We start from the raw sequence: 18,181 nt of genomic DNA, 5'->3' as shown, positions 1-18,181 counted from the left end.
AAAGAACATATCTGTGGCCTTTTAGTAACACTCCCAATGGGTATGTAGAGCTACAAATACAAAATACAAGTTCTACACAAGCATCAGTAACAGTATTTTTTATAAATATTAAGCTTGTTGCAAACTGAGAGGTTCAGTACTGCTCATCTATTAATGGCTCATTTAGATTAGCCAATGAACGCACCAAGATTTATTTCAAATTAATTAATTCAGTTCATTATTCCAATGCTCAGATACTTAATTGCTTCTGCCGCCAGCTGGAAATCCTCAGAGTTTAAGTTATTGCTTAGAAAGGGTAAACTTCATTAGTCTTCTAAGCTCAGTTATTTGCAATGCTAAAGTATTCTCTACGACAGCCAAACAGAGCACCATTAGTTACTCCTGTTGGGTAATTTTTCACATGAGATTTACTCCACCAAAACCAGGCAGCAGGAGCTCCCAGAAGACAGCAAAGTCAATAGGACCAACACTCACCCGCAATGGATGGCTATGCAGAAGGCTACATACAGATGCAGATCAAACGTGATGATCCCACCAGCCTACCTCCTATCTCAGGAAGACACAATCTAAGTCTTTTCTGTCTTACGGCATAAAACCACTGTGTTTTCTTATATATATATCTTTTAATCCTTGATTTACCTACCTTTGTGCAGGCTTTCTTACCCCAGCACTGGCTTCTGACACTGCTCAAAGCATATCCTGCAGAATCAGTTTGTAATACACTGGTTTCAGGCTGCACATGACAGACAAACCACTTGGTAAGTCCTGTCTTTCTCCATGCTAAGTAGTGGATAGCGTGAGTTCACATACAGGCACTAACATATTAATCCTTTTCAGCAATTTACACCATCATCAGAAGTACAAGAAATCTGTTTTGAAATAGTAAGTTTGAGCATTTTTTAAGTACTGATGAGAGATGCAGTGCTGCTCCCCACACCGCAGTAGAGAAGAGCTGGGGCATTTACACAAGGCTTTATGCAGATGGCAAAAAGAAATACATCAGATACTCTTTTCCTTTTATTACTGCTCTTCATCTAACACTGCATCATCTTCTACTTACTTAGCCCAAGAAGCACAAGATTTTCAACTGCTTCTTGATTCAGCCTACTACATCTTTAATGCCTTAACTATAAAGAAAATGAACTATTAAAAAAAAAAAACCACAACAAAAAGAGGGAGACATCCCTTACCTTAGAAAACTTCACTGACAGCCTGCAGCAGAGCATCCCTTAACAGCATTCCCTACTCAAAGGGCAATGATGTGCCTCAGCTTCATTAACAGACCACCCAAAGTTAAGCAGAATATTAGCAGGCACACATTCCTCATTAGAGGAGTTTGTCATCAAAAGGGACAGCAATTCTTTGGTATGCTACGAGAGCCACGCTTAGGACCTGCCGGACCCCTCAGAGACTGGCTATGCAGCATGGTAGTTTCCTATCACAATGAAAGCACAGTTGCTTCACTAACCTTCGGTAAACAAGCATCGTAGGTCATCCCTGCAACAGAGTAACCCCAGCAACAGAATTGGTTATGCAAAGGACCTCCCTAACCTCCCATTCAAAACCCACTGCAACACTTAATGAATTGAAATTGCTTACTACTAACTGTAAATACTCAAGACGCATACAGACATTTCTCTCTGTAGTCCGTAAGTTATATTTTCAGTGACATCTGGCTTATTCAATCCTGTGCCCTGGCTACATATATTACATATTTACCTTTTGTAACTAATTCATTATACTTACTGCTACTTTACTGTAATAACTCAGGATGTACTACCTAAATAACCCAGGATGTCACTACAAATGTTTTGTATTCACCTACGCTTATTCTTAAACTCTTACTAATCACCCATTTTATATATTGTGAAAGACAAAAGGAAATTTGCAGTTCCTTATCCCTCATTTAAACACAACATCAAAATGCCTATTTAAAAGTCTTTTTAAAATGTCTACAGGTGTCAGTATGAAGTATTTTCTACACAAATATATCAGTTTTGTTCCTCCTCTTACTAAAGAGTTGTATGCGAAGTAGTTAATTAAATGAGTATCATAAGCCTGGAAGTACTATTTTACAGTTACTGACATTGTGGATTTATTTCATGGCTCCTGTAGGAAAGGAATACCTCAAAGTCTGTGTAATTCTATTTAGTGCTTTACAAATTTATAACAGACAAAGTAGATAGAGCAAAGAAGGAAAAAAACCAAACAGTAACAGCAAGTCAGCCTCTCCAGATTGATAAGGACTGGGGAGATCACAGACCATGCTACTCCAAAGACATTGCCCCTCTCTATCTGATTTCAATCAGCACCCTCAGCTGAGCAAGGTCAAGCCTAGTCATAGTGCCCAGGGGCCTCCAAGAAACAGCCAAGTACTCCAGGAGCCAAGAATCTCTCCCTGAAATCACCTGTGACCTAGCACTCTGCGTACCATTAGAGCTCTTTGCTACAGGAAGCACCTTCCTACTGATGAAAGCTGAAGCCAACAACTGACAATTTGGCTGTTTTAAAAAGCAAAAGTGAACCTGCTGCAGGAGGGAGATATTAACTCTCTGTCTTCGGGACACCTTTACGTAGGACATTATGTCCTACCTACTTAAAGATGATGCTGAGGATGTTTTAAGTGGAAAAAACCCTGCTCACTTCCCTGACTGAAAAGGGGTGTTACCCTGGCCATTGCCACAGAGGTCTTCAGGTCCTGTGAATAAAGAGGCACTACATAACTGCAGATTATTAGCAGAATGCAGCGTAAGACAACACTGTGCTGGATCACGGTGTTTTTCCGCAGACTGAGCAACTCCTTTTAGCAGATATCAAAGTTTGACAGCTCTAGGAACAGCCAGAACAATCACTATCATTTTCCTCCTGTTGTGTTAGAACTAGAGCCTTCCAGCCACAACACAGGTGAGCAGAGTGGCAGCAAAAAAGAACCTAAATATTGTCATGAAAGTAAGATGGGTTTTAAGCAAAGGCTTTATTTTCAGACTCCCATTGCAGCCATGAGTTAGAGTGACTGCTGGTGCCACACTGCTCCTACATTTTGAGGGAAGAGAAGGGAGTCCTTGATTTATTTCAAATGTGGCACAGGCCCATGGTTCACTGATGGTCATTCAGGCAAGCACAAATAGCTCCTTTCTCCCCACAATCATGGAAACAAGCTTTGAACCTCACGGACCACAAGTAGGTGACCTCAGGCTCTGGCCCTTAAAAACCAGTCCTGCATACAGCTACCTTACCATCACAAGATGAACTGTCCCCTTCTGCTTCCCTGCTAAGTTTCATATATGAAGCAGTCAGCAGAGCACAAAGAAAGGCAGAGTAGCATCCCCTAGCCAAGTGTGCTATCCCTAGCAGCCCTCCCAGAAGCTGAAAGCAAGACATTTCACCCAGCTTGGTCAAGTCAACAGACTTCTCTTTGCACAATACCACAGACCCATGTAATGCTGGGGGAAGCCAGGCAGCAAATCCTGCCATGGGGAAAGAGCTCACGTGTGGATGGCTACAGGGGAAAACTCAGCCCTCAGCTTTTTTGCATCTCTGACTACTCACAGTGGCAAAGCAACTCCACAGGGAATCACCAACAGCCATTCCTTGCATGCAGCAGAAGCAGGACAAGCAACAATGCTTTAAAAAGTCTCCTGCAGATCTTAAACTCATCTGGAGGACTTACCACTGAACTAAAGCAGCATGACATCTCAGGCAAAAAAAACCCCAAACAAAAAAATATATATTACCTCTGCCAAAGGAATCTGGCACTTGTTGTCACTGCAGCTGTCCCTACGAAAACTGCCATCACAAGCCTACGCCTGGTCCTTGGGTGATGTGCCGTCCCATGGTAACGCCGTGAAACAGCAGACAGCCCTGCTGCAACAGGAAGAAGTCGAAGGCGAAACATCCTGTGGAGTAAGAACAACATATTAGTAAAGCAACAAATGGCTTCAACTATCCCAACCAGATAGTTGTTCACAAGTTGTTTCTTGAATAGGAAAAGTTACAGAAAATAACTGTCACAGACGTTTATTAGCTGTTCTGAAATAGGCACATAACCTAATAAATAGATAATTACAAGTGTTACATACTGGTGTACACCTGGCTGACACATCCTCACTACTTACTCAGCTGTTCTTACAGCATTTCTTCAAATTCCTCTTAAGCCTTCCTCCAGCACACCTCATTAAGATGAAATATTTGCACTCTTCCACCCAAGTGCTAAGTCACAGAAGATGCAGGTAGATCTTACACACAAGTATAGCAGATAAGAGCCATTTGGCCACAGGGAAAGACACAGCTGGATTTTAAATGGCAAATTAAACCAAGTAACAAGAAACCTACCAAACAAAACCCGACCCAGTCATTATAAATTTCCCTAAGAAAACCCTACAGCTCTTAATCACTTTTTTTATCTACCCTGGAGCAAATAATTTATATCAAACTTTAAATATAAGGCAAGTTTCAAAGCATCAAAACTTGTAAAACACAATCCATACCTCAGTACACACACACCAGTACACAGACAAACAGGAAACCAGAACTACAAATCCAAACATTATTACAACAGAGGAAACTGAATTGCAAAAAACTTCACCTCATCACACACCAGCTACACGAGACAAAGCAATTTTTGCTAGCTCACAAGATTGAAGGTGAAGGGTAAATGTCACCCTTGAAAGGGAAAGGTGCTGTATTTTTAGTGAAATAAAGGTTTTACTTCTAACTGATGCAAATTCCATTTGCAGATTGTAGGGTCAACCTTAAAAAAAAAATAAATTTGGAACAGAACAGTATAGAACTCCCAAGGCCAGCAAAAATGTTGGAAGTGGAAAGCAGGGGAGCAGTGGCCCATTTTTTTGTTTTGTTCCCCATTCTTGCTGTTTTGCTCAAATACTCCCAGCTAGCAAATAACCACAGAATACAAAACTGAAGTCACATCTATTGGTTTTTATTTGTTTTTGCAACACAAGATGCCACCACACCATTCTGCTAAACCATTAACTTCCAACAATGAGAATCTTGGGACCATTTTGTGCAAACATCTCTTACGTGTGTGGTGTGTTATCCCATTTCAGCTATAAAGAGTTGAATATATTACCGCCCTTTTCCGCTGATTAAAGCAACACACAGCTCAAGATTTCATAATGTGAACCAGTGATGTGAACTTAGGGAGGAGAAGAGAGAAAGAGGAAGGGAAGACGCACATAAAATATTCAGCAGCTAATTTTGAGTGCCAGAGCTCAATATCCTTTAAGGTGGTGGAGATGCATCTCAATACTTCACAGCACAATCAAGAAAGGTGGTGAGGGGAAGACAAGTAGAGATAATGAAAAATCATTAGAAAATCCCTTATCAGTGATTTTTCATACAGATCTAAGGCTTTTGCATGGTCCTGGGACAAGGGAGATGGAATGAAGCACCAGCAGCCAATAGCAGGCTGGAACAGAAGTTGCAATACTTGCTGTGTATGTCAAAGCCACAGGGTGCCTATGCCTTGCCACCCTGGTTTATGGGCAAATACTGCGAACTTTACTGCTCACAGCTACTGCATCTCAGCAGCATCCATTTTATATTCATCTGTGCACATACCAACCCCCAAATTTCCAGTGGGCATTCCCATTTTGTTTATTCCTTTAAAAATGAATAGGCTTAAAATTAAAGTTTGAATGGAACACAGCCAGTCAACGGCGCTTATTCTCCAGTCTTCTCCAGTTCTGAACAACAGAAGATTGTTATGAAAAACAGCTCTTATTTCAAATTTAAAGTTATTTTCCATGCTACACAAACCTGATGTTGCCATTTCATCTCCAGGGACTAACTTCTGTTTCATATGCAGAGAAAAATCTGCATTTTCTGTTTTCACCAAGAAGTCAATGTTGCCCTTACTTGGCTTCCCCATCCTAATTACAGCTTTATATGCATAAGATGCAATGGATAAGGGAAATCTTGCCACTATCACTTAATCAGCCAAAACAAAAGTCAAGCCCCACAGTGCTTACTTTTGAGCTTGATGAGATTTTTACAACATTTCAGATTCTTGGCTTTAGTACTGAATAAATGTTTGTCCTGTCTGAGCCCTAAGAAACACTCTATCATCTGCTTTGTCCAAGTAATCTCCATCCTTGATGGTGGTGGAATGTTCACCCAGACAGCACTCTGTAACAATTGCCCAAGACAGCTGAAAGCAGGTGGTTCCCATAATAACCCTAAAATATAGAGTATCCTTATCTTGGAACAAAAACAAAAAAAGCACTTTGTAAGCTGAATTTTCCATGCTTTCCACCTGTGATTTTACAATCTCACTTTTTTTTTTTAATTCAAAAGCAGCATGATATTTGCTGTGTTTTGTTAAAAGCTCCAGGCACGTAAGTCAAGATCACTTGAGAAAGCCGTACTCACTTTTAAAAAGATTAAAAATAAGCACCTTGCCCAAACTGCAGCAATGAAAAGCTTAACACCACGATCTGCAGTAGAATAAGGAATAAAACTGAGATAAAGTATAAAACTCCCAAGAACAGATGTGATTACAGCTTATAATAAGAAACAATCTCAATTCTTGCAGGATTTAACGCAATAAATTATTATTTTATTTTCATTTATAGGATACAACAAAGTAGCTCAGAGGAAAAAAACCCCACAATCTCCATAATGCTGAAAATAAGGACCAAACATAAAAGTTATCATAATGTTCTAGCATGAGTGCTATAAGAAATCTGTAGATCATAATTTTGTTTCTAAGAGATAAGCCAGTAAGTTCTTCCTCAAAACAGCTCTACTTTCAGAGACTGACTTAATATCCTTGGACAAAAGAAAGAGTGGGGGCTTGTTTCCCTGAAAAGAATGACATATCTGCTTTTATTTATGCCACGAGACATGGGTATTGTTATTTTTTAAGCAGAAGAGTCAACCTACAGACCTCAAGATTTAAAAACATAAGTTTTGATGACTGTCTGCTCCACCAAAACTCAATCCTCAGAGCCCAAGCATTTGAAAAAATTGAGCCACCCAACAAAAAACCTCCACCTTACCCAAAACCCTCACCAGAAGAGATGTGAGAGCCCATCCTGGTACCTGGCTCTCTTTGTCCACTTTGGCACCATGTTTTTGTGCCCTGGCTCCGTGGTTTGAGCTGTGTTTCTGCACCAGCAGCCGCAGCAGCTCTCACAGCCATCAGGCAAGTGCTCAGGGCCCTGCTCTATGGGTACATGTAGCTGGCAAGATGCAACAGCATAGAGCCTGCTATATTTGTAATTTAGCATTAAACATGTTAGCGTCTTGAACATCCAGGAAACACACAAAGCCATTAGGAAAGTACCGCTTCCGATCTGACACACAACGGGCAAACTAAGGACATCCAGATCATGTTAAAAGAAATGCAAAAGTGTTTCAACAATTATATACGTTCTGGCTTGATGTGGGTATTTTATTTCCCCAAACAATGATCTGCTGTCCGCTAACATGTTTTGCGAGGGAATTCAGACAGGCTCTCTCCTTCTCCCCCCTGCCATGGTCACAGCATTAAGACTCCTGCCCTGGACTTTTTCAGTTGAAGTACTGAGGCCTGAGCAACAGGCCCTGAGCCAAAGCTGACCTCTAGATGAACCTGACAAACAAATGGGTTTTTTTATATATGTATATATTTGGTATCCAATCATTAGCAAAATATGCATGATCATTAGTTAAAGATGTAGCTTAGACAGAATATAATCATTCGCAAAGATATAGTACATCCTTCCTTGCTTAGGGGCAGGTAGTCAAGGCTATGAAACCAGGTACGTGGCCTTGCTTGCAAACCAGTGGTTAAAATCAAGCTGCTAAGGAAGACTCCCTTGGTTCCTCCCTGAGCCCTGGGCCAGGCTTCAGCGCGATCCAAGAGGAGAGTGAAACCAGATGCTTCGACATGGGACATTAGGTGAGCTTGTTTATTCAACAGTATAAAAGTTGGACCCTCTTACAGCAACTTTCGAGACCTCACCTACGAGTGGACGCACTGCGTAGGACCTCCCAGTTGTCAGGAAAGGCTCTCCAAATCCTTACTGTAGCAGGGGATCCCCAGCAACAGAGGATCTGGACGATGGTAACGTATTAAGGCAGTAGGTAATGTATCTTTCTTAACTATATTCTGTCATATGTAGTAATGATCAGGTGCATTACTTAGTCTTGCTTTATTCTTCCTGCATTATTTCACTTACTATTCTATTGCTTTAAATGTAAGTAAAGATAAACTCACTTCTTTAACTAGGTGTCTGTTCCCTTTGTGCTGACCCCATCTATTGACAAAACACCAGCGCACATAAGAATTGGCAGATCCCAGCTCTTGCATCCTTTTTCAGATACCAAAAGAACAAAAAGAGTTGCTCGTGGTTTTCCAGCACCAGTATCTCAGCCCAGGAAAAGGGACTTCCGTTCACACTTGGGTAGCCCACAGAACTGAACTTCTTGTAGTCCTTTTCGGCAATCCAGAACAGCCTCAGTTTTTAGGATGAAACACACCTAAAGCAGGGGTTTTATGTCAAAGGTGGCCTCAGTGGCACAAACATGTGAAAGGAGTAAGCTGATGGGTGTTTAATATTTAGTCAGAGAAGGGTTCACAGGCACTTTTTATTTGAGCAATTTTACTAGGACATGGTAAGCCTGCACATCAGGGCAGAATGTAAATTGTAAATTTAAATGAAAAATACTGTTATGTAATATCTTCTCAAAACAGATTTGCATTTACGAGGCACTGCTTAGGCATATAGGCTTCTGCAGGGACTGGCTGAGATGGAATCACTAAGAACTGAAAGAGCTTTCTGGAGCCGTGTGTTTATCAAAAAGCAAAGTCTGACATTGCCAGAGCAGACCAAGACATCCTGACCCGGCAGGTGCTGTAGGAAAATTCCTCACCTATTTCCACCTCAGCCCCTGACTGTCAGTTGTACCTCACCCTTGCTCACTGAAGCAGCAACATCTGCTCCAGAAGGCATGGGGTGCCCTGAAGCAGGAAGGCAGCAGCAGTAAAGCATGGGTCTCATCTCTCAGCTCTCCTGTCTCTGTCTTCTCAAGAGAATTATTAGGAAGAGGTGAAGGAAAAATTGCAATGGGAAGAACAGTATGACAAATAAATCCAATGGGAAGGAAAAGTCAAGACACAAGGGAAAGGTCAAAGCAATCAGGATAGGTGTTTTACCATCAACACTAATAGAGATGCTTAAAATCATATGAGATACATAAACCGTGTGTGTGTATGTGAACCTCTTAGCATCAAAGCTGCTTCCACCAAAATTAAGATATTAATTTTGACCTCTCCTCCCTCCAGTTCTCTGTACTTTGTTTAGAAACTGGTACCAGCAATAGCTATTTGTACAAGGGTAATTTGTACAAAGGGTGCCCAGAGGTGGATTCCAGCTACCAAGATGTCTGGATCCACTCCTTGCCCCATCACCAAGAAAGACTAAACCACTCCTGCTCTTTTCCCCTCCTGAAACTCCAAATTTTCACCTTATCCAGTGCAATTTCAGATAAAGGATTACTCACATTACTGAAGTTATTAGCTTACCGAGACACATAAATCAGTTTTGAAAATGCAAATGATATCCAGCAGCAAAAGTAATTTCTTCTCAGGTATGAGATAGGGCAATATTTGATCACCTTAATTTCACTAGAGAGGGAAACCACATTTGTTTCAGAGCATGATTTAAATTGATGAAAAGTCCACAATGCATCAATCGATAACACACTGCCAGGTCTTTAGAAGAAACCTAAGCCATAGCCTGGCATTTTCTTTTTAACTGTCATTGCAGTAAGGGTTCATCTTTTCCTAAAATCCTCAACCCTGAAAATGCACATTTCCCAATGCTACAGCTCTGTAACTACACCAACCATTGCTTGTCCTCCCCTTGGGGACAATCAATGCCATCCCTCAAGTAGCCAGATTTAGTATTAAACTTCATTCTGCTCTGAATGCAGCTGCTATTAAAGCCATACTATTGCATTTCATAACATGTCTTAAAATTCAGTCTAATATTGCACTACCAACACGTTTTGGCATTCTGAAATCACCTCACCGTTAATGTGGCTTATTGAGTGTAACAATTTACCAAGATGATACACATTAAGACTCTATTATACCATCCTCACCTCACAAGTTATATTATTCTGCCAAATTGATCATTTAGCATAAGACAAAATGAAAATAAAACAGCAAACCCATGACTAGTTGGAATCCAACTTGTTAAACTACCACTTATAGGCACACGTGGTAGTCTCAATTTAACGTATACATCCTTACTATTAACTATATTTAAATTAAGGAAAATGCAGGTTTCTCTGTCACTACCAGTTCCTCTAATCCCTCCCCTATTTTTAAGCTCCACATACCCACACCTGGGCTCTCACTGCTTGAAAACTAATCTTCTATCTCAGGATGATCTGCATTTCCTAGCAAATACTATACAGAAGAAATAACCATGTCTCCTTGGGCTGTACAAGTCACCCATGCCAATTTCTACCAAATCTGCTTCCACAGGAGCATCACCTTAGACTGCAGCAATCTGGCCAGAGAACAGTCACAAACCCCCAACACAGCTGCACAGAGAACCTAGATTAAAACTGACAAGACTGAAAATAATTTTATTGATCTTCAGTGCCAAGTAGAGAAGACACTGTATTGTGGTGACACACACAAGACTTTTGATTTAGCTTTAATAAAGCATTATTAGTAATTGCAACTGGATTATTTATAAGGGTGTAGGTCAGCAACTAGCTTCGTCTTTATCTCCCCTTGAAAGGGAGACAGGTGTCTACTCACTAGGCAACAATCTTTTCCTATGTGCCTTTGAACATTTAAAGTATACTTAAGATAAAGACTCTGGTGCCATCTAAAATGGCAGAAGAAACACCAGTTGGCAAGCTCAACAGCAACCCCAAATCTAACTTGCTAGCTGAGTCATTAGAGGACTTGTGCGTGGATGCAGCCAGCAGGAATTGCAGCTTTTGAGAAACAAATAAAAAATATCAGTTTACCCAAACAAAGTAACTGTGTTACCATCTGTTGCAGCAGCACTGCAAATAGCACCTTCAGCACGGTCAAAATACTTGCTTGCTCTTTCAGTCAGTTTCCAGCAATGCACAGTAGGTTTTTAAGGAGCAACTACAATCTTCCACAGAAATCAATGCCAGAAGTTGATTTTTCCTGGTTAAAGTTTTCCTTTCCCCTCTTTCCCCCAAAATGCAGCCTATTCCTTGGGCTCTTCCACCTAGAAACCATTACAGTAAACCTCAGCATTAACAAGCTCCCTACTACCATCTCCATAGGAGCCAGAGGTAACTAGTAGAGCTGCAAAACCAGAAACAAAATAAAAAAAACACTTCTCACCCCCTATTAAGGATAATGACCCTGTTTCATGAGCTACTTCCACCTTAATCAGTTCAGTGTGAAATTTTCTTTTTCCAAGCACTATTCCTAAATACTCAGGCTGTGTGGCAAACCTGCCACATAGGCAGGCACACCAGAGCAAAGACATTTTTGCAGGAGGAAAAAAATGACACTGATTCAAGGAGCAAAGGTTTGTCAAGAGAACTACTGGCAGAGGGGTAGAAACATAATACTTCTGCCTTTTTCTGTAGAAAGTCACAGCCAGCAGGAATAAGGCTTGGTTGCTTAATGATCCGAGTGATTTAACTTGCCTTGCACAATCTGTGTCGATGGGATGTGATTTTCCTGATAATTCCTAACTTTTGCACCAAATAGAAAAATCCTCCTTGAAGCTCCTGCCTTTTCTCCAGCCAACGGCCACCTAAGTGCATGTACCTTACCATAACAAACAAACAAGAATATCTCAGAACAGTTAAAAGTAGGTCTAAGAAGTGTTTATGGCTTACTTGGTTCCAAGCTGGTGCTAATTCTTAATAAACATGTGTTTCACAAGAAAATACTGCTGAAAGAGAAAAATATAAGTAGTTTGAAGAAAAAGCAAAAGCCTCACTAGGCTGTGAAGGTGACAATTCAACAGGCTTGAGTTATCTGCAGACAAACGTACAGCTCTAGAAAAAGACATTTCATTTTGGAGGTATGACAGGCAGCAGATCATCCCAGAATTTGACACTGAATCCTGTACCTCGTTTCCTCTCAGACAAGGAGGAGAAAGACTTGTGAACCCACTGAGAACTTGAATTTGAATATCACCATATGGTCATTTCTTCCTTTCCCATTCTCTCTTTTAAACAGAAACATCACCTACCTCAGCAATAGCCACTTGCTTCTTTAGAAAACGCCTCTCCTACCCAAAAAGTCACACTTTGGTGGCACACATCCAAAGAAATTTTAAATAAAAATCTACTGAAACAAAAAAGTGACAGCATCTGCATTTCACCTACCAGATGGCAATTTCTTCTGAATTCCAGAGAAGGGCACTGGTTCCCCCCAGGAAAAATGAAAAGTCTGAACTCCTGCAGCTGCTTTTCCAGAAACGCCTTATTGGATTAGCTTGAATTTCAGACAGAAAAAAAAAAAAAAAAGAATACAGATAATCCTGGCTAGTGCCTTATGCTTTTAGAACATGACCTGAGGAGCTCACTTTCAGCATGAAAAAGCTGGCAACAAATACCTGGCTCCACCCAAGGTGGCCGGACAGATAGCACACTCTCTGCTCACACACTTATCTGGAGCAAAGGCCCCACCAAGCAGAGGACCCGATGAGTCACAGTGCCTGGCCACTACCACACACCACTTCTCTCCCTGCAGCCATGAAACCTAGACAGATAATCAGAGGACGGAGGAGTTTTACTTTGCAGTCCACCAAAACTTCAGCCAACAAGAAAAAATAGGGATCATCTTCATGGAAATAGCAAGCCATAGTTACAGACTGTAAGAAGAGATGTAGAGAAACACCTCCACATATCAGTGCTTTTAGGGTTTAAATTAATGGGGTGGGGGGATTGGGACACGACTGGAATTCCTGGGCAACTAATATACTGCAAGCAAACCTGGTGCACACACACAGAGCATCTAATAGAGTGACAATCCTCTTGTAGTCTTTAACACTGACTGGCATAAGGCAGAGATCAATTCTTGCAGATCTTGCGTTTATATCGTAGCTAAGATTTCAGTGAAAAAAATAGAACTAGTCTTCTAGCTCTTGAAGCAAAAATGCCAGAAACAGAAGTTTGCATCAAATGAAAACACAGATGTTAAAGTGGTGGTACATAATGCAACTAGTCTATACAGATACTGGGTCTGTATTGTGATGTTGCCATAGACCAGCTTTGTCTGCATCACAGACTGACATACTACAAATTATAAAGCTACACGCATTCACAGGTCTCATGTTTCAAGCACAGGTCAGCTGCAGCATTGCTCATCTCAAACCAGGATCATCTTTCTCACTGTCCACATGAGGATCTTGGGTTTCACTTCAAAGGGCTATAAACTCTAAGAGAAAAAACTAAGAATTTGAGCTTGAGAGACCCTGGAGACTTAAATGAACCCCATCCCCCCACAACCCAGAGAAGGCAGCTTTTTTCTATTTTAAAAACACAACCTGGAAACAGTTACTTAAGCTAGTGATTTGTTTTGTCAAGGAAGGGTCACAAGTTGTCACAAGTTGCAGGGACAGAAAGGAAACCCTGTAACAAATCAAAGGCTGTTTATGCAAAGCATTTAAGGCCACACATTCACGGCTATTATAAATCAGCACAAGCAGCTGGCCTGCCCCCACCTGTGCATTCCCACCTTGTGCCAGCCCCAACACAAAACTCCAAGTTAAAAGGATCAGCACTTTGGTCTGCTCTGCCTTCTCATACCCACATCCACAGCAGTGTCATCCAAGACAAAAGGATCTCTTCACACAGTAGTACTTCCAGCTCTGAGCAATGGTGGGACAGCAATTAAAAGCTGCTCTTGACAGAGGTTAAATCCAGAATGCATGAAAGGAAACTTTATGGCAGGTTTCTGGGGGAGGAGGTGGAGTCACTGCACTCACAGACAAGGTAGCAAACAAAGATAACCCAGAATTTACTAGCCAAGGACTTTCGGATAATACTGCAGTGCCGCAGTATAACAATGCATGATATAAACGGTCAAGCTGTCCATTTTTTCTGTTTGATAGTATCTTAAATCTTTCACTAACGGGCAAGCCTGCAAGACTTTTGGATATGTGATTAGGCAGATAAAGTGCATTTCAACTCAGACTCTACTGTGAGTCCTTGCATTTCTTAATAAAAGTGCCAGCTGCCTCTCCTTAAAGATACATAGCCATCCCCCCCATCAAGAGGCAGCCATGCCATTTGCAACAAACCTTTCTTAAAACCATTGTAAAAAAAAGATGCAATACCATTCTTCTCAAAGGCATACAATACTCAAAGGCCCTGGCTAACGTTTGCTACTGAAGAATCCCAAACAGCATCATGCCACCAAAAGACTATCTACATGAAGACACTTTTTTGCTAACACCCCTGCAACATCCCAGCAGAAAGACAGAGCATTTGGAAAATTAACAAATAACTTTTTTTTTATTGCTATACACAAGCATCCTCAGCTCTACTGTATTGAGCTGTGTTAAAATACAGTGGACCAGTAAAACCACTGCAAACTCACGCAGTATAAAAAAAGTATTTATATATCCCAGCTCAGTCCATTTCAAGACGCGTTAACGCAAGTGGAATGACATCCAACAACATTTTTTTTGTATAATAAACCTAATACGATCTCTACAGAACTTACTTTACTCAAGAAATGCAAAAGTAGTTGTTATCACATTCTAGATCTAAACATAGCTGATGGTTGCCTCAAATATCACCTGACAAACGTAATGCTTATGGGATAGTGCTCCAAAGCCTTCCTGAGACTTGAGAGGATGCAAGTCTTGCAATTTGCTCTGTTAAATTGCCTAAGGACAACAGTACAATCTCTCCTCTCAAAACACCACCTGCTTACCCAGAGTTACACCCCTGACTTCTCAGCCCAAGATGCACAACAGGAACATATACAGTGAAGTTACACAAAGACTAATGAGATGCAGCGAGCTCGAGAGTGCCCCCATAGACAGACATTAACGATGTAGGCAAGGCACACCATTCTTTTTCCTCCAGAGCACAAAATTCCAAATTCTTTAGTTCAGGAAGCGTAAGTATCAAAAAAGTTTCTACAGAAAATGGGTCATTTGGACAACAAGCTGTTTTCACAAGTATACAAACAAAGGTTACATGAGCTTAAGATACACTGTTGAATATAGGCATTATACCCTTGCCAACATACTACTGAATACCAGAAAGTTTAAGGGGATGGTTATCAGCCACAGGACCCTCCATGGCAGTAGCTATATTGGCTAAAGAAGCTGCTGCCTGAAACTGGTGGCCAACACAACCCCCTGCAGAGTCACAGAGAAGCAGGCCATGATGACACTAGAACACATTTCCCTTGCACCCCTGGGCTGGCCAAGCAACGTGATGCTCCAGGTGGACAAACGCACAAAGTTTAAGCGTCTTTAGTTACGTTTTCGTTATTTGGTTTGTTATTTGTTTTAAGTTAAGATACCTCCCGATGTTCAAATAAATTTTTACTGAGTGCACAGAAATAGTGAATAGCATTGTTTTCTTTAGTGTGTTGTTTCCCATCCACCCCCCATGTTTTATCAATGTGACATAACTGATGTGGGGTTGACAGGAAGCTCTAGGCAGCAAACTTCTTTCACAGCTTGCTCCCATGCCTGCTTTGCTCCTTCTTCCAAATCACACAGCACTGCCCATGGTATTCCAACAGAAAAGTCAGCACAACTTCACACATTGCAAAAAGACAGTGTATTTTCCTACAGCTTTAGGAAAAATCTTGGGTGAACACTTTCAGAACAATTCCAAACAGGGCAAATTTAGAGGTAAGTATCAGCCAGATGATTAATTCAGTTAAAAGTACCTGAGAGCAAAGCCACAACATGCTATGAGTCGTGTAACATCCTCACCTGTAGTGCGAGCGTACTTGCTCCCTACCTGCGGGTCAAGTGGTCATGAAGCACCCAGGGAATAATTTTTTAGTGGTTGCAGAGCTGTGTTCTAAAACCAAGAAACAAACATAATAAAGATTATAACTCTCTGCTGCCAGCAACATGCTGCACACTATTTCTCTCCAGGCAGTCATGCTCTGCATATCTGTGCTCTCACATAGGCATCTCAGACTGCCTGCCACATAAAGTCAGGAGGAGAAAAACGGTCACACAGCTGATCAAAACAAAAAAGCAGCCAGGCCTTGACTTTAACCACAGTCCGAGCTGGCACTCGGGGTTTCTAGAGGAGAAAGCCTCAAAAAAATCCTGCCTTGTCTGACCTGCCCACCCCAAGTCAACAGACCCCATTAAACAGATTTACCAGCTTTCCCAGGCAGCTCATTAAACTAAAGGCAAATATGTAATACACTAATTATGTCACAATGAATATCAGGCCCTTCTATACTTTCAGCAGTTTATTAACCCAAATTGACCCTAAAGGTTTTTCCAAAGGCAAACGGCACATCAAACACAGTCTGGCCACCCCGTGAAGTTAAAGCTCTTTAACAAACCGCTATTAAGAAGAGTTGCTTTGACATGAGCTATAACGCACAGCAATAACTCACACAGCCTCGGCAACACGGCGCACAACCCCCTACAGCGACAACACAAGTCAACCAAAACCAGGGAGCTGAGGCCCAACTCCTGGAACCGCCCGAGCACTCCCCAAAGGCCCCGGCGGCTCCACCTACCCAGACGCGCCGAGGGGACCCAGCGTCTTTCCCAGCCGGAAAAGCTAAGTGCTGGAACGGAGGCACAGACCCTAAGGTTTATTCCATAGGGAAGAAACCATGGTATCACTGCAGGGCCCCGGGGGACGGGGGAGCCACAGCACGTCACGCCGAGACCCTGGCACCCGGAAAGCCCGCCTTCCTTCCCCGGGCAGCGGCTCTCCTCAGCTCTCAGGCCCCGGCCCCTCAGCCCCGGGCCTGGCCCCCCCCCAGCCCGTTTCACGGTAAGCACCCGCCTACGTGCCCCGAAGCCCGCTCCCGCCAGGGCGCGGTGAAGGGAAAGGAGGGGAGGGCCAGGCGGAACGGAGGCGCCGTACCCCGCCGCCGGCTGCTGGGGAGCGGGTAGGGAACCCCCATGGCCGGCCGGCCCGCCCTGCCCGCCCGCGCTCACCTCGGCCCGGCCGCCCGTCCCGCCGCCCCGCCCACCAGGGCCGCGCTTCCGCGGGCGGTGGCAGCCGAGAGGGGCGGGGCGTCTGTGGCGCCCGGGGGACACGTGAGGACCGAAGGGCGGGAACCGGGGTGTGAGGAGAGTCTATAGGTGTCCCGGAGGGCCGGTGTGTAAGGGCTCAGGGGCTTATATACAGGTCTTGAGAGCCCTTTGTGTAGGGTCTTGGGGATTGTGTGGCTCCTGAAATACTTGTGTGTACTCTGTAAGGGGTGTTTGTATAGGTCCTGTGTATAGGGCTGGGGGGGAGGCTTGTGTGTAGGGCCTGAAAGACCTGGAGGCAGCGTCCTACAGGAGCTTGTATGTATAAGTTCTGAAAAGTCTGTATATAGGATCTCAGGGGCCCATATACAAATATATATATATAGGTCTTGAGAGGCTTGTGCATATAGTATGAGGAGCATGTAGGTCCTGGAGGACTTGTATGTAGGGTTTGAGGGTCTTGTATATAGGTCCTGAAACAGGTTTCAGAGGTGTGTATAGAAAGAGTCTGAGCAACTTGTATAAACAGGGCCTGAAAGGGCCTATATACAGGGTTTGAGGGGTCTACATTCGGGGTCTGAGATACCTCTGTATAGGTTTAAGGCACCAGTGTAAAATGCCTAATGCAGCTGCCTATAGGGTCTGTGTGGGCTGCAAGGCCTTGGCCATTTCTGCTGTGCCCTACTGGATCTCCCCAGTTTTATTTCTGTGATAGGTAACTCCCCTGCTCTGGGCAAGCGCTTCAGGTGCCAGAGGGGCAGCCTGTTCCCCCTGCCCATCCCTGGCGCAGGCCCAGGGGGTGCTCTCAGCATGGGGAAACGCTCTGAGGCATCTGCAAATGCAGCACGAGAAGAAGGGAGCTCTCCCATCACCACAGAAACGCAGAAAACTTCATTTTTCAGGTATGATCATCTAAACTGCAAGTTCTTTGCTAGTACATGAACTGAACTGGTTTCTCTCATTGTTGTTGTGTCCCGTCCCCCCCTGCCCCAGTGTATCTGGTTGAGCATTTCTAT

General features: G+C 42.8%; 1 protein-coding gene across 12 annotated transcripts in view; it reads right to left on the bottom strand.

The window, feature by feature from the left end:
- The window catches only part of MICU1 (mitochondrial calcium uptake 1), a 105,761-nt gene extending 88,586 nt beyond the window's left edge, over nucleotides 1-17,175 (bottom strand). Inside the window, exons 1-3 of one of the 12 annotated variants that reach the window (XM_040607612.1) lie at nucleotides 17,130-17,175; nucleotides 15,927-16,017; nucleotides 3,735-3,896 (exon numbers count right to left, since the gene is read on the bottom strand). In XM_040607612.1, the coding sequence (XP_040463546.1) occupies nucleotides 3,735-3,895 (161 nt within the window). In that variant the 5' untranslated portion in view covers nucleotide 3,896; nucleotides 15,927-16,017; nucleotides 17,130-17,175. Of the gene's footprint in view, nucleotides 1-3,734; nucleotides 3,897-12,348; nucleotides 12,524-13,688; nucleotides 13,726-13,777; nucleotides 13,908-15,926; nucleotides 16,018-16,699; nucleotides 16,863-17,055; nucleotides 17,077-17,129 lie in introns of those variants that run through there. The other 11 variants (XM_040607616.1, XM_040607615.1, XM_040607617.1 and 8 more) reach the window with 11 other exon arrangements.
- Nucleotides 17,176-18,181: the final 1,006 nt, after the last annotated feature.

This window comes from Falco naumanni, chromosome 9 (assembly GCF_017639655.2).
Source record: "Falco naumanni isolate bFalNau1 chromosome 9, bFalNau1.pat, whole genome shotgun sequence".
NCBI classification, from domain to species: domain Eukaryota; kingdom Metazoa; phylum Chordata; class Aves; order Falconiformes; family Falconidae; genus Falco; species Falco naumanni.
This window is presented reverse-complemented; position numbering and strand designations above follow the sequence as displayed.